This window comes from Mustela lutreola, chromosome 11 (assembly GCF_030435805.1).
Source record: "Mustela lutreola isolate mMusLut2 chromosome 11, mMusLut2.pri, whole genome shotgun sequence".
NCBI classification, from domain to species: Eukaryota; Metazoa; Chordata; class Mammalia; order Carnivora; family Mustelidae; genus Mustela; species Mustela lutreola.
The window spans coordinates 101874758-101887581 of NC_081300.1; the positions used below are offsets into that span (position 1 = coordinate 101874758).

A 12824-nucleotide genomic window follows, 5' to 3' on the forward strand; every position below is an offset into this window, starting at 1 on the left:
CTTTGTTGCTCTGCGGGGGGAGCACGGCTCATCTGGTGTGCTGTGGAGCTCTTCAGTTTTGATGCGGCTGCTTGGTCCTTGCCGTGTTGTTAACCTGGTGTGACTCTGCCTCTGCTGGGCCCTTTTTGCTCTTCACCGGTTCTGTGTGTCTGGTCGCTGGCACCTCTCCCATGAACGTGGAAGAGCTTTCTGCATGGTGGCCCCGCCAGCCTCTCGCGCATGTGCGTGCTGTGCACACCGTGGTCTCCTGGGGTGCCATCCGCCCTTGCTTTTGTATGAGGCTGCTTCTTACACTTGTGAAGTTTTAATGGAAAGAACTTATATTCATTGACCTTAGCTTTTCTGGCTTGTGGATTTTGGTTCACATATGGAAGGGCCAAAGGGCCTCCCTGTTCAAAGATTATTAAAAAAAACCCTGACACATGTTTTTTCTACATCTGTTGTGTTGTTTTTACATCGAATCACACCTTTTCTGAAACTTATTCTAGAGCCGTCTAAGCGGCCTCGGCTTGAAGTGGGCCACCAGGGGCCAGTTTTCCAGCATCCGGGGGCAAACGCAGGGGTTCCTCTTCAGCAGCTCATGCCCACGGCTCAAGGTAAGGCCCGGTGGCCGCACTGGCTATTCCCGCTCAGAGTGCGTGCAGCGGAGAGGCCTCGTGGCCTGGCGTCTGGTGGGACTCATGCGGTCGCAGCCGTGCCACGGACGTGGTTCCTGGGGCTGGGACACGGCTCTGAGCTCTGGTGCGGGTGAGGGCAAGGGCCAGTGCAGGCAGGCCCTCTCCCTGAGGGAGCCCTGCCTCTCTTCCTCCTTGGGATCCTGCCCCTCGCACGCCAGCACACTCCTTGGTTGCTTCTGTGGTCGGGGCACTGGTTACCGTGCCTGCTCGGCTTGGGGCTAGCTTGCAGGGCTCAAGCACCTTTCTTTCCTTCTTTGTGGGCTCGTTTATGACACTAGAGGTATGTAACAGACGTTTGTACCAGTGGCATTTCCTGTTGGAGTGTGCGGTGGCTCCAACGGGTCTGTGATGAGCACCGGGGTGGGAGATCTGCTGTGCGCGGAGAGGCTGGGGGCTGCAGACTCAGCGCTGCTGGGGCTGTTCCTCTCTTGCAGGAGGAATGCCTCCGGCCCCTCAAGCTGCCCAGCTCGCCGGACAGAAGCAAAGCCAGCAGCAGTACGACCCATCCACGGGGCCCCCGGTGCAGAACGCCGCCAGCCTGCACACCCCGCCGCCGCAGCTCCCTGGCAGGCTGCCCCCCGCCGGCCTTCCCGCCGCACCCCTCCCACCAGCGCTGCACTTTCCTCAGCAGCCTCCGGCGGTGGAGCCTCACGTGCAGCTCCAGGTCCCTGCGAAGACGCCACAGTCGAATGCCTCTATCCCCGTGCCCCCGCCCAGCCAACTGCCGGTGCCGCCGCCGCAGCCCGTGCCGCAGTCCCTGCACGCCCCGATGCCTGGGAAGGCTCAGATGCAGGCCGCTCAGCTCTCTTCCCAGCCACAGGTACTTGGTGGGCACCTGTCCTGTTGCTTAGAAGTGAAAGGTGAACCGAGACGTGCGCTGCATGGGTGTGTGTGCTGTCCTGCCCTCCTGGCGGCTTGCTGTCCCACTTGGAGCCAGTACGTTGCCCAGCGTCCCTTTATCCGCCTCTGTGGCCCCAGTTATGCTGTGGGAACACCAGCGAGCAGTATAGGCTAGTTGCTGCTGGTGGTTTGGTGGCCACGCAGAGGGCATCCTGGCTGTCATCCCGGCTGATGTGTCCAGTGATGCAGGCGGATGGCAGGCGCCCTCCCACCAGTGCACAGCGGGGGTGGTGCGAACGCAGGGCTGCCGTAGGCTGCGTGGCTACAGCGAGCTCCTGGTGTAGGCCTGTCCACGCCCAGCCGGCTGCGGGGCCCCCCACGGGCACCTCCCTCTTCTGGGTGCTCTGCGCTCTGCGAAGGCACAAAGCCTTCTTCCCTGGGTTTCTAGCATGATGCGCCTCGTCCCCTACCGATTGTCATTGGCCCAGATCCTTTTTTTGAGACGCGTGCGGGGTTTGACCCATTCTGGTGACAGGGTGACGGCGGCTGTATCTGCTTCGTGCTCACCACCTGTTTGGCTTTGGGCGCCGTGGAGAGACTTTATTGGCATTATTTTTTCTGCCCAGCAGCTCTAGGATGTACAGTCTTTGTCATCCCTATTTTACCATAAAGAGACTCGAGAGACTGAAATAACTTGGCATGATCACCTGGTTGGTGACTGGAGTAGCTGTGATCTGTGCCCCAGTGGATTCTGGATCCTTTTGTGCAGGTCTGCGTGGCCGTGCAGTGGCCACGCTCTGCGTGTCTTGGGGACCCAGCACTGTTTTTGTTACATTTTTGTGGAAACAGGTCTCTCTGGTTCTATCTAGTACTTTGTTTTATTGAGGTACACGGTTAACTTCAGGCCACACTGGGGTTTTGCTTGGATTCCTTGACGTGTCCCTGTTGTTGAGAGGATCGGCTCCTTAGAAAACCCATGGAGGGTGCCTGGGTGGCTCAGTGGTTAAGCCGCTGCCTTCGGCTCAGGTCATGATCTCAGGGTCCTGGGATCGAGTCCCGCATCGGGCTCTCTGCTCTGCAGGGAGCCTGCTTCCTCCTCTCTCTCTCTCTCTGCCTGCCTCTCTGCCTACTTGTGATTTCTCTCTGTCAAATAAATAAATAAAATCTTTAAAAAAAAAAAAAAAAGAAAAAAGAAAACCCATGGAAACATGTCCCTTCTAGATTGGGTCGGGCTGATAGACTTCCGTGAAGGGCCACAAAGAGGGGACGTGAAACACGTCAGGACCGTGGGCCACACGGTCTCCGCTGTAGTCTCCGAGCCCCGTCGCTGATGGCGAGCAGTCCCCGAGCACGGAGACGGGGGCCGTGGCGGGTGCTGCTAGAGCTCTCTCTCCAGGAGCACGGCCAGCCGCAGTCGGAGACTGGGTGAGGTGGAGGCAGGAGTCGCACACTGCCCGGGTGCAGAGAGTTTCCGTCACTGTCTCCCCGGGTTCCAGGCTCTAGGTGTGCCTCTTACATTGTGGGGCCGCCTTGCCTTCTCTGCTTTCTGCCTCCCCACAGAAGTCCTGTGGGAGCTCAGCTTTTGTCTCAGCCGGGGTGGGAGGGGTTCCTCTGGCTTGACCTGCTCTGATGGACAGAGATGGAATCTCTGCCTGACAGATTGCCTGCCGGGAGAGGGGCATGTGGAGTTGGTGTTCAGTTTTAAAAGAAAAGGTATAAGATGAACATCTGGTACTTTTCAGTTAAGAAGAGGCTTGTACAGGCGCACCTGGGTGGCTCTGTCTTAAGCGTCTGCCTTTGGCTCAGGTCCTGATCCTGGGGTCCTGGGATCGAGCGCTGCATCGGGCTCCCTGCTTGGCCGGAAGCCTGCTTCTCCCTCTCCCACTCTTGTGTGCCCTCTCTTGCTTGTGTCTCTTTCTCTTTCAAATGAATGAATAAGATCTTAAAAAAAAAAAAGCTTACACAGTTATAAATTCTGAAAAATAATTTGAACAGGAGAAACAGCTGCAAAAAGCAAAAAACAGAGGAAGAGGCTCCCCTGGGATAAGACGGCCATGAAAGCCGAGTTTGAGATGCGTTCTTGGTGCAGCATTGTGGAGTGCAGGGATGTGTCCCCACTGTGAGCGTGGTCGGGCGGGTGTGTCCGTGTGTCCGTGTGCCCACGACCTCTGTGCTCTGCTGCGGTGGGGCTCCCCTGTGCGCACCTCTGGGGGCGACGCGGTCTCTGACATGTGGCTGTACCCGTGGGAGGTGCACCATTGGCCTGTTTTCTGCCTGCCAGACGGTGGCGTCGACGAGACCGCCTGTGGACCCTGCCCAGCCCTGTCAGCGACCCCCGCCGGCGGCCTCTTCTACCTCGTCCATAGCTCCTGCCGGCGGCTCGGGCCCGTCACCGGTACGGGTCTCTGCAGGGAGTAGACCCTCCTCGGCAGCCAACAAGTCGCTGTCTCCGGTCACCTCCCGGTCCCTGGGGGCAGCTGTGTCAGCACCGCCCAAACCCCAGAGCCCAGCTCAGAATGCCGCCCCACCCCAAGACAGCTCTCAGGACAAGCTGGCAGAACAGATAGCACTGGTAAGTGCACTGGGAATGTCAAGAGGGTTGTCCCACGTGTTCTAGTTTGTGAAGCTCGTCTGATCTCAGTATCTGCACAGGATGCATAGCTGTAGTGAGGAGGGTCAAACGTGGTTTCTGATCAGTTAGAAACCAGGGTTACCACTGGGAAACTGGACCTGTCCTGCTGAACATGGGCTTGTGGGGGGGAACGTCCTTTCTTTGCTGACCTCCCAGGCGGCGTTCCGTGCGGGCTGCGGGGCAGGGCCAGGAGGACGGCTGAGGCCAGCGTGGCCGTGGCCTGGCCCCTCGTCAGTGCTTGCTGTTTATGGGGTGACTGAGCAGTTCAAACTTCCTGAGGGGAACTAAACATACCGAGGTCGGTAGGATGTCCCAGCCCCAGTGTTGGCTGCTGTCCGGAGCTCACTCGGTGCTGATGTGTGGCCAGCCTCGGGTGAGCCGGCCCTCCCCTTCGCAGCGGTTTTGGAGCAAGGGCCAGGCACGTGTCTGTTTCCCTTGTCAGTGCTCTGGTGTGAACGTTGGCCCGTGCATTTGGTCTGTGTTTCAGAGACAGGGTGTCACCGTGCTTCCCCGGTCTCCGGGGAGGGTGGCATGTCTGCTGACCTCTCTAGGGCCTCTTTGGATCTTTGCATCCGGTCCTGTCTTTGTTACTGAGGCTTTGTGAATTCGGGGTGTGACTTAGTGGGGCGCACTTAGTAATTGCGTGTGGGACACACCTTGCCCCGTACTCCTCACAGGAAAACCAGATCCATCAGCGTATAGCAGATTTGAGGAAAGAAGGCCTGTGGTCCCTCAGGCGGTTGCCCAAACTGCAGGAGGCCCCACGCCCCAAGTCGCACTGGGACTATCTGCTGGAGGAGATGCAGTGGATGGCCACGGACTTTGCCCAGGAGAGGAGGTGGAAGATGGCCGCGGCCAGGAAGGTGAGGCACAGGGGGCGGCGGTTCCCGGACAAGTGCGTGTTCACTGCTGTGTGTGGGGTCCGCAGACCGCCTCTCAGGGGTTGGCCTCCTAAACACGGCGGGTGTCCTGGCACCATTGAGGAAGTAACCGTGCTGTGCGGTTTCCTTGCGAGGGGCCGTCTTCAGAGCCCTGGGCTGGACCGCGGGGAGCGGATGTGTCTGCCCCTGCTGCGGCTTCCGCGTGCGTTCAGCTGCTGCTTGTCAGCCCCTCCTGGCGGTCGGGAGGCCTGCAGCCCCCAGAACCCAGGCTGATGCCAGGGCTGGTGTGATGCGGGCGCTGAGAAGGCCCAGGGTTGGCAGGGGGCAGTGAGGCTGGTTGGCTTCCGGGCAGCCAGGGGGCCGTCCTGGGCCTTCAGACTGCCCACTGCCCTGCACTGCCTGGTCTTCTGTCCAGCGCCCTCCCAGTTCTGGCTGAGGATTGGTTTCCTTCTTACTGGTCCTAAAGCAGACACCCAGTCCTGGGGAGCCTTTAGCAGATGGCTCCAGCGTATATACTAGGAATGCAGAAGGGGACAGCGTTCCAGAAGCCTTAGGTCTCAGAGTACAAAGCAGCTGTCTTTGCCTACGTGTAAACGGCTCTGGGCCTTGCTTCTCTCACGTCACTGCACTGCCGTCTGTTCCTTGGGGCATACCTGCTCTCTTCTTGGTTCCCGTGTTCTCAGGCCTGGGGAGTGGTCCCGTGTGCCCTGCTGTCTACCCCTGTCCCCGAACTCTGCTTTCCTTACGTAGGCTGGGGTCTTAAATCAGATTCATGGAATTCAGAAAAACCTGATTGCTCCTTTGGCACGGTTTTTTCATAAAGGACGATGGTCCTGAGCATGTGGGCACCAGGTGGGTAGGGCACCAGCAGCTAGTGCTACCCCTCTTCTGTGAGAGACTGCAGACCCTGAGCAGCAGGAGGCTTTGTGCCAGGGCTGTGATTGGACCAGGACATGGCCCCAAGGAGTCTGTGAGTGGGGGGGGGGGGCGTGTCGTGTCCGTCCGTGGTGTCCAACAGGCCTCTAGCAACTTCTCCCCGCAGTGTGTTGGCCTGCAGCCGGGCATGCCCAGGCTCACGAGGTGTCTGTTGCCAGGTTCCTTCTCAGCACCTTTTGGAGGACTGCTGGTAGGAGAAGAGAGCCCAGACCCTGGAAGGCGGGTTGGGATTTAAAGGAAAAGCCGTGAAAATGATGAACTCCCCCCAACTTGTGGTACAAGTGATGTCTGTTGAAGGTGTTCGTGTTGGACGGAAAGATGTTGATCGTAGGTCACGTGGGGGAGGATCGTGACGCAGTATGGTGTACCTCCTGGGGGAGAGTCAGTGTATTTAGTAAACTAGCACTTTGTAGAAAGCCAGGCAGCGTGTTGGCGGCGTTTTGTGCTGGTGTGGGCGCGGCCCCTGCACCCTCAGAGCAGGCGAAGGCACGTCCCCCTGCGTGTCTGTGTCGGCGGCCGGGGGCCCTGTGTGCCTGCCTGTGGCCACATGGTGTCAGGTCTGCAACCCTTGCTTCTCCAGCTCATCAGGACAGTGGCACGTCACCATGAGGAGAAGAAGCTGCGTGAGGAGAGAGGAAGGAAGGAGGAGCAGAACCGACTGAGGCGCATCGCTGCCTCCACTGCCCGGGAGATCGAGTGTTTTTGGTCGAATATTGAACAGGTAAATCCTGGAATTTAAATGGGGTCCTGAGGGGGCACCTGGGTGGCTCAGTGGGTTATGATTCCAGGGTTATGATTCCAGTGGCTCAGGTTATGATTCCAGGGTCCTGGGATTGAGCCCCGCATCGGGCTCTCTGCTCAACAGGGAGCCTGCTTCCTCCTCTCTCTCTGCCTGCCTCTCTGCCTACTTGTGATCTCTGTCTGTCAAATAAATAACATCTTAATAAATAAAAAAATAAATAAATGGGGTCCTAAAAACATAGACTGTGTTTTCTGAACGTGCCTGGCCGAGGGACGCGGAAATCTGGGCAGTCGTGCCCGCTGCATCCCTGGGACAGGTGCGTGCACCCGCGCTGCTTCCTGGACTCCTGGCTGTGCACCACGGCCTTGGCTTCGTGCCGTTGGCAAGGAGCCATCTAGTGTTTCTGTCCGTGTAAACGCCACTCATAGGAGGCAGCCCATTTCCCACGTGGCTTTTGCGCTGCGCATCCGTTACAGAACACGTTACCCTGCCCCGGCCCGTGTGGCTCAGGCAGCGCGTGGCTGTGGAACAGCTGGCAGAGTGCCCTACAGCTTCATCCTGACGGGGTGGTGGGACGGCTGTGCTTTCCGACCCCGCGTGTGAGTTCGGACGTCCTGTGCAGAGCTCCCGTGACCTCCGTCCCTAACGGCCTGTTTGTACTCCACTCTTTGTACTCAGGTCGTGGAGATAAAACTACAAGTAGAATTGGAAGAGAAAAGGAAAAAAGCCTTAACTTTACAGAAGGTGCCCAGGAGAGGTAGGACACGTCTTAGAAGCCCTCATATTGTTGTGGCACTTTCGTGCCCTGCTGTCCCGCAGCTGGTTGCCGTGGTGGCGCCGGGGGCACTTGCTCACCAGTTTGAGCCCGTCGTTACGCGGCCCCCCATGCAGCTGCTGTAGCAGTGAATGCCGCTCTGAGGTTTGCTGGCACAGGTCAGCGCCCCGGGCCCCTTGATCAGCTTCGGGCGCTCTTGGGGTTGAGGTTCTGGGCCTGTGCCCTGTGGCTGGTGCCGGACACTGAGATGATCTCCCCCAGGGGTTTGCACCTCGTGGGCACCTCTGTGGTTGGGGCATGGCCTCTGCAGTGCTCTGACGGGACCGCCCCTTCCCTGGACACTGTGATGTGGGCCAGGCACCAGCGGATGCAGCTGTCACTGCCTGGGGTGGGTCAGGGGGCGTGATTCTCATTCTGCTGGTGAGGGGATGGAGGCAGAGCGGCGGGCTCTGCGTGGAGTCATAGAGCCGTGAGACTGTAGAGATTCTAGAAGACACACGTTGCCATTTAGCGCCCAGGTTCACCTCCCAGACCAGAGACGTGTGGGGAGCTGCCAGAGAACTTGGTAGGTCCAGGACTGCTGGCTGGGGCTGTGCTGCGGCCCAGTTCCCAGAAGGAAGGAGGCGGAGCTGACACACGCTGTCCTCCCGTGAGGAGGTACCAGTAGGGCACGGCCTACACACGTAGCTTCGCTTCGGTGAAAGTAATCAGCTTCCTTGTCTTTAGGAAAAGAGTCGAGGCCTCAGGGGCTGGATGCACTGCCGGAAGCTTTCCTGGTAAGTTGAGGCTCCTGTACTAGGTGAGAGAGGGAGACCACCAAGAAGACACGGCGCCTGATAAAGCAGGTCCCTTTTTTGTCCGGAGAAACGTGTATATTTCGTCCGTAGTAGTCCCTCTGGGGAAGAAGCCTGGTTTTTAGTGTTCGGCTGTCACGGGGTGTTGATTTGGGGACAAGGGAGGACACAGTGCCGGATGTAGTTCCACCTGCCTGCCGCCTAACACCTGTGCCTCATGGCAGTCCGGGCTGGCGTGGGCGCCCCAGGCTCACCGCGGTCTTCCTGGGAGCGTGTGAAGTAGACGTTTCTGCTTGCGTTTCCCATTCTGTGTTTGCAGGTTTTATTCTCTGTTTCAGGAGTCGGGGTTGTCTGGAAGGAAGAGGAAAGCTAGCACATCTCTGACTGACGATGAAGGTCTGTCCCCTGGCACTCTCTCGCTGTCCGCATGGCGGACTCTCTCAGACTGCAGGCGTAGCGCTTGTTCAGTGCTGTCAGGGTGCCTGGGGTCCCAGTGACTTGTGTCATTGGGGGCCAGGCACCTTGGAGGGGGTGGGTGGGTGTCTGCAGAAACAAGCCAGACTGTGGAGGAGGGAGAGCGCAGGAGTGCTCGGAGACGTGTTGTTTGCGTGGAGGAGCCTGCAGGGAAGGGCGGAGGCTGGCGGGAGAGAAGGTGTAGTCCGCTGGCGGGGCTGGGGCGTGAGAGCTGTGCTCAGATCGGAGGCAGGCCGGAGCTGGGCCAGTCCTGCTGTGGGCTGCCGGTGGGTTCTTCTCACCCAGAGTCACGTCTCTGTTGGACGTGCAGTGTGGGGTGTGGGACCACCCTGGTCTGAGGTGCTGGTTGCACAGGACGGGAGCTGAGCTGAGGGAACGGCGTGCCGAGCAGTGGCTGGGACCCTGGTGTGGGTGATGACACAGTCAGCAGGACCCCGTGCAGCCTGCTCCTGGGATTTTGTGCTGTGGGGTTAGCAGGGGGATGAGAGGTTTGACAGCGCTCCGTGTTCTGCTGGAGACGGTCTGTCGAGTAGCGAAGACCCAGGCCGTGTCTCACGCCCCGGCCGCTCAGTACAGCTGCACTTCCAGACTTCACCCGGAAAACAGAAAGGCCTGGTTCAGCTCTCATAGCTGGCGAGACCGTGTTGGAGGCTGGTGGTGTTACAACATCCCTGACATGTCGTGGTGACTGTTTCAGTGGAAGACGAGGAGGAGACCATAGAAGAGGAAGAAGCGAACGAGGGGGCCGTGGACCACCAGGCAGAGCTGTCCAGCTTAGCCAAAGAAGGTGGGCTGCGCGCCGTGCCACAGATGCCCTTAGGAAGTGTTGAACACGTGCAGAAGAACGTGGGAAAACCTGTGAGATCCAAAACCCAACACAGCCCTCGAGCGCCGGCGTCCAGGCCACACCGCACAGCGTGGGGCAGAGTGCCTCAGACACCGCACGCTGGCCGGTGACCTGCCCTAGCGGCTCGTCGCCTCCGCTGTGGTTGCCCTGCCGCCCGACACGGCCCGGGGTGCTGCTGGGCTTGCTCGGAGGACCGGCGTCTCAGTGGCGTCGCACCCTGGCCTTAGCGCGCTTTCCCTGGGCTCTCCCGTCCCCGAGCTTCGTCTGGCCGTGGTGTGTCGCTGCGGCTTCCCTAGCTGTCACTGCTGAGCCACTTTCCGGGCATGACCGTGTCATTGATTCCCTCGTGGGTTGCTGCTGAACATTCAGGTTGTCCCCTGGTCCACCCTCAGCACGCTGCGGGAGTGCTCCTGTGGCTGGGGTCGGCACACACGTGTGTGCCAGAGTGGACGGGCCGGGCCAGTGTGCACACAGGCCACTGGATGAGACTGGCCTGGCAGGGGCTGCGGGGCTCGCTCCAAGCCCCACACGTCGGGGTGCTGTTGCTGCCCTGGTGAGGGGAACACGACGTCTCCTGCTACTTGTGGGTGGCATGTCTCAGAGAACAGATGAAGTGTGGCACCTTTTCACGGGTTCCTCTTTTCCACCGTGGGCTTGAGCTTGCTTTCCCGTGTCTGCGTGCTGCAGCTGTGCATTGTGATGTGGCCATTTCGCTGGTCACATGCATCTCAGCGGCCCCTCCCTGCTTGTGCCGTGTTTCCGTCATCCTTATGGGGCTTTCTGATGCACGGGTGTTCTTGACTTTAGTGTAGTTGGATTTGTCAGTCTTGTTTAAAAAAAAAATCTCTCTTTTTTCAGAGATTTTATCTGTTTGTCAGAGAGAGAGCACACAAGCAGGGGAGAGGCAGAGGGAGAAGCAGGCTCCTGCTGAGCTGGGACCCAGATAGGGGACTGGATCCCAGCCCTGGGGTCATGACCCGGGCCGAAGGCAGATGCTCAACAGACTGAGACCCCCAGAGGCACAGGAAGCCTCTTTTCACCTCGAGATCATGAGGCAGTTTTCCTGTTTGTCCACAGATTTTTTAATTTTACTCTCACATCCGTGTCTCTGATCCATTTAGAATAGCCTTTGCCTGTTGTGTGGAGCAAGAGTACAATTCTTTGGTTCCTTCCTTCCTTCCTTTTTTCCTTTCCCCAAACGGATCCCAGTCGTCTTGGCCCCATTTGAAAGGCTGGTCCCTGCTCCTGCTGGTCCTGGCCAGCTCAGACGGCAGGCTCTTCCCCACCTGCTGTCGTGCTGTCACGCTGCTGGCCGGCGTGGGTCCTTGGGCTCCATGCTGGTCCTGAGTGCGGGCTGGGGGTCCTTCCGCATCCATCCTCTCGGGACGGCCTCGGCCACCTCCGGGCCTCCTCCGGGCCTCCTCCGCCTCAGGACAGACATCCACAGGGCCTCGTGGCCTGGAGTCGGAGGGTGATAGTCGACACTTGCATCTTGACGAGGCCGAGCTTTTCCAGTCCCTGATCACGGTGTGCCTGCCTGTCCACTCACGCAGGTCGTTCTCGGGTGCCTGCAGGGACATTTTATGATTGCAGGTTTTTTGTGAGGTTTGTGTTCAGGTGCCTGGTCTGTTTCAGAGTTGTAGTAAGGGGTGTGTTCACTAAGGGCGGGAGGGCAGCGGCCCTGTGGAGCTCACACACACCCTTGGGCACGGCCTCCCCTCCACCCCCAAGAGCGTCCACTCTGCCTGTCGCATCAGCGCCGGCTTGCTGCGCTCCTTCCTGCGCTCCTTCCGGGGAGGGGTGCGCTTGGGCGAGGTCTGGAAGGGAGCACCTCCTCCCCCAGGAGCGCTGTGTGGTGGCCTGGCGGCTGCTCCCTCCACCACTCTGGCGCTCCTCATGCCTCCTCCATGCCCTGCTTGTGTTCCTGTTGCTGTGGCTTCCCCCGAACGGGGTGCGCCTTGGGCAGGTTGGACTCCGTGCCAGCGTCTCTGCCACGCTCTGTAGGCGGACACGGAACAGCCCCGCTGGCCGTCTGCTAGGGCAAGCTCTTGGTGTGGGAGGAATCACAACTTTTTTATGTGCTTTTTACAGCATTTTTCTGCTTAATTTTTGTTTTGACTTTTATTTGGTGTTTCTTTTTTTCATATCATCAATTATTTTCCATCAGCAGTGTTTTTATTATTACGTTTATTAGGTTATAGCTTTTAGTCTTCATTTATGAGGTTATTTTAGAAATTTTAAGAATTCCTTTATGAGTAAAAATTGAATTTTCCATGTCATGTCGAAGATTCTCATGTTTATAAAGAATGTCCCTAAAGACGGTATCAGTAACGGGCAATAATTACTTTTTGGAAAAAACTAATTGCAGGAGGGCTGCAGCTGTGCTTTCTTGTGCTGTAAACTATCCCCCCCTTTTCCCGTGATCCTTTCCAGCTGAATTGCCCTTAATTGACTTGATGAAGTTGTACGAAGGAGCTTTTCTGCCCAGTTTCCAGTGGCCGCAACCGAAGCCCGACAGTGAGGAGGCGAGCGAAGAAGAAGGTCTGTGTTGACGTCTTTAAAGATCTCACCCATGGCAAAAGCCAGGTCACATGGAGGAGGGTACTTACGACAGGGTTTAAGTCACCTTCCTTTCCTCCTAGACTGATGGGAGAGAAAGATGCGAGCCGTTACGTGGAGGCACCTGGGTGGCTCAGTTGGGTGAGATCTGACTCGATCTCGGCTCAGGTCTTGATCTTGGGTTGTGAGATTGAGCCCTGACTGGGGCTCCATGTTTGGCGTGGAGCCTGCTTAAAAACACAAAAACAAAAAATAAATAAAAATAAAGTAAAAAGATGCAAGCATGTTTAATATGTAATTTTGCACTGAGAGGGTTTTGTTAAATTCTATGCTTTTTATTTTCATTTATTAACTTGGCACAGTTATTAGAGTACTTATGAACAACTTGGAAATGTTTTTGTCCACGTTTATGAAAGTCATTGTTTTCATAGACTTGGATTTGTATCATGTATATTCAGGGTGGGCTTTGTTTGTTTAATGCGCTCGTTTTGAGGAGTTTATTTTACTTTCATTAGACGATCTAAGCAAACGGCCCGTTTTTCCTTGTTTCCATTCTACTTGTCCTAATCACTAGACGCAGATTCCTGCGAGCAGAGAAGCTCGGGGCTGACAGGGCCAGAGGGTGGGCTGCTGGCCTCCTTGCTTGCTAGTCCTTGGAGACGATTGT

At 57.6% G+C, this 12824-nt stretch overlaps 1 protein-coding gene across 13 annotated transcripts in view; it reads left to right on the forward strand.

The window, feature by feature from the left end:
- Positions 1 to 12824, forward strand: part of EP400 (E1A binding protein p400) — a 97868-nt gene that overhangs the window by 26252 nt on the left and 58792 nt on the right. For all 13 annotated transcript variants that reach the window (XM_059140599.1, XM_059140588.1, XM_059140592.1 and 10 more), the window contains 10 exons: positions 489 to 596; positions 1112 to 1497; positions 3799 to 4089; positions 4827 to 5012; positions 6547 to 6687; positions 7387 to 7465; positions 8210 to 8259; positions 8616 to 8673; positions 9449 to 9538; positions 12032 to 12139. In XM_059140599.1, the coding sequence (XP_058996582.1) occupies positions 489 to 596; positions 1112 to 1497; positions 3799 to 4089; positions 4827 to 5012; positions 6547 to 6687; positions 7387 to 7465; positions 8210 to 8259; positions 8616 to 8673; positions 9449 to 9538; positions 12032 to 12139 (1497 nt within the window). The remainder of the gene's footprint in view (positions 1 to 488; positions 597 to 1111; positions 1498 to 3798; positions 4090 to 4826; positions 5013 to 6546; positions 6688 to 7386; positions 7466 to 8209; positions 8260 to 8615; positions 8674 to 9448; positions 9539 to 12031; positions 12140 to 12824) is intronic.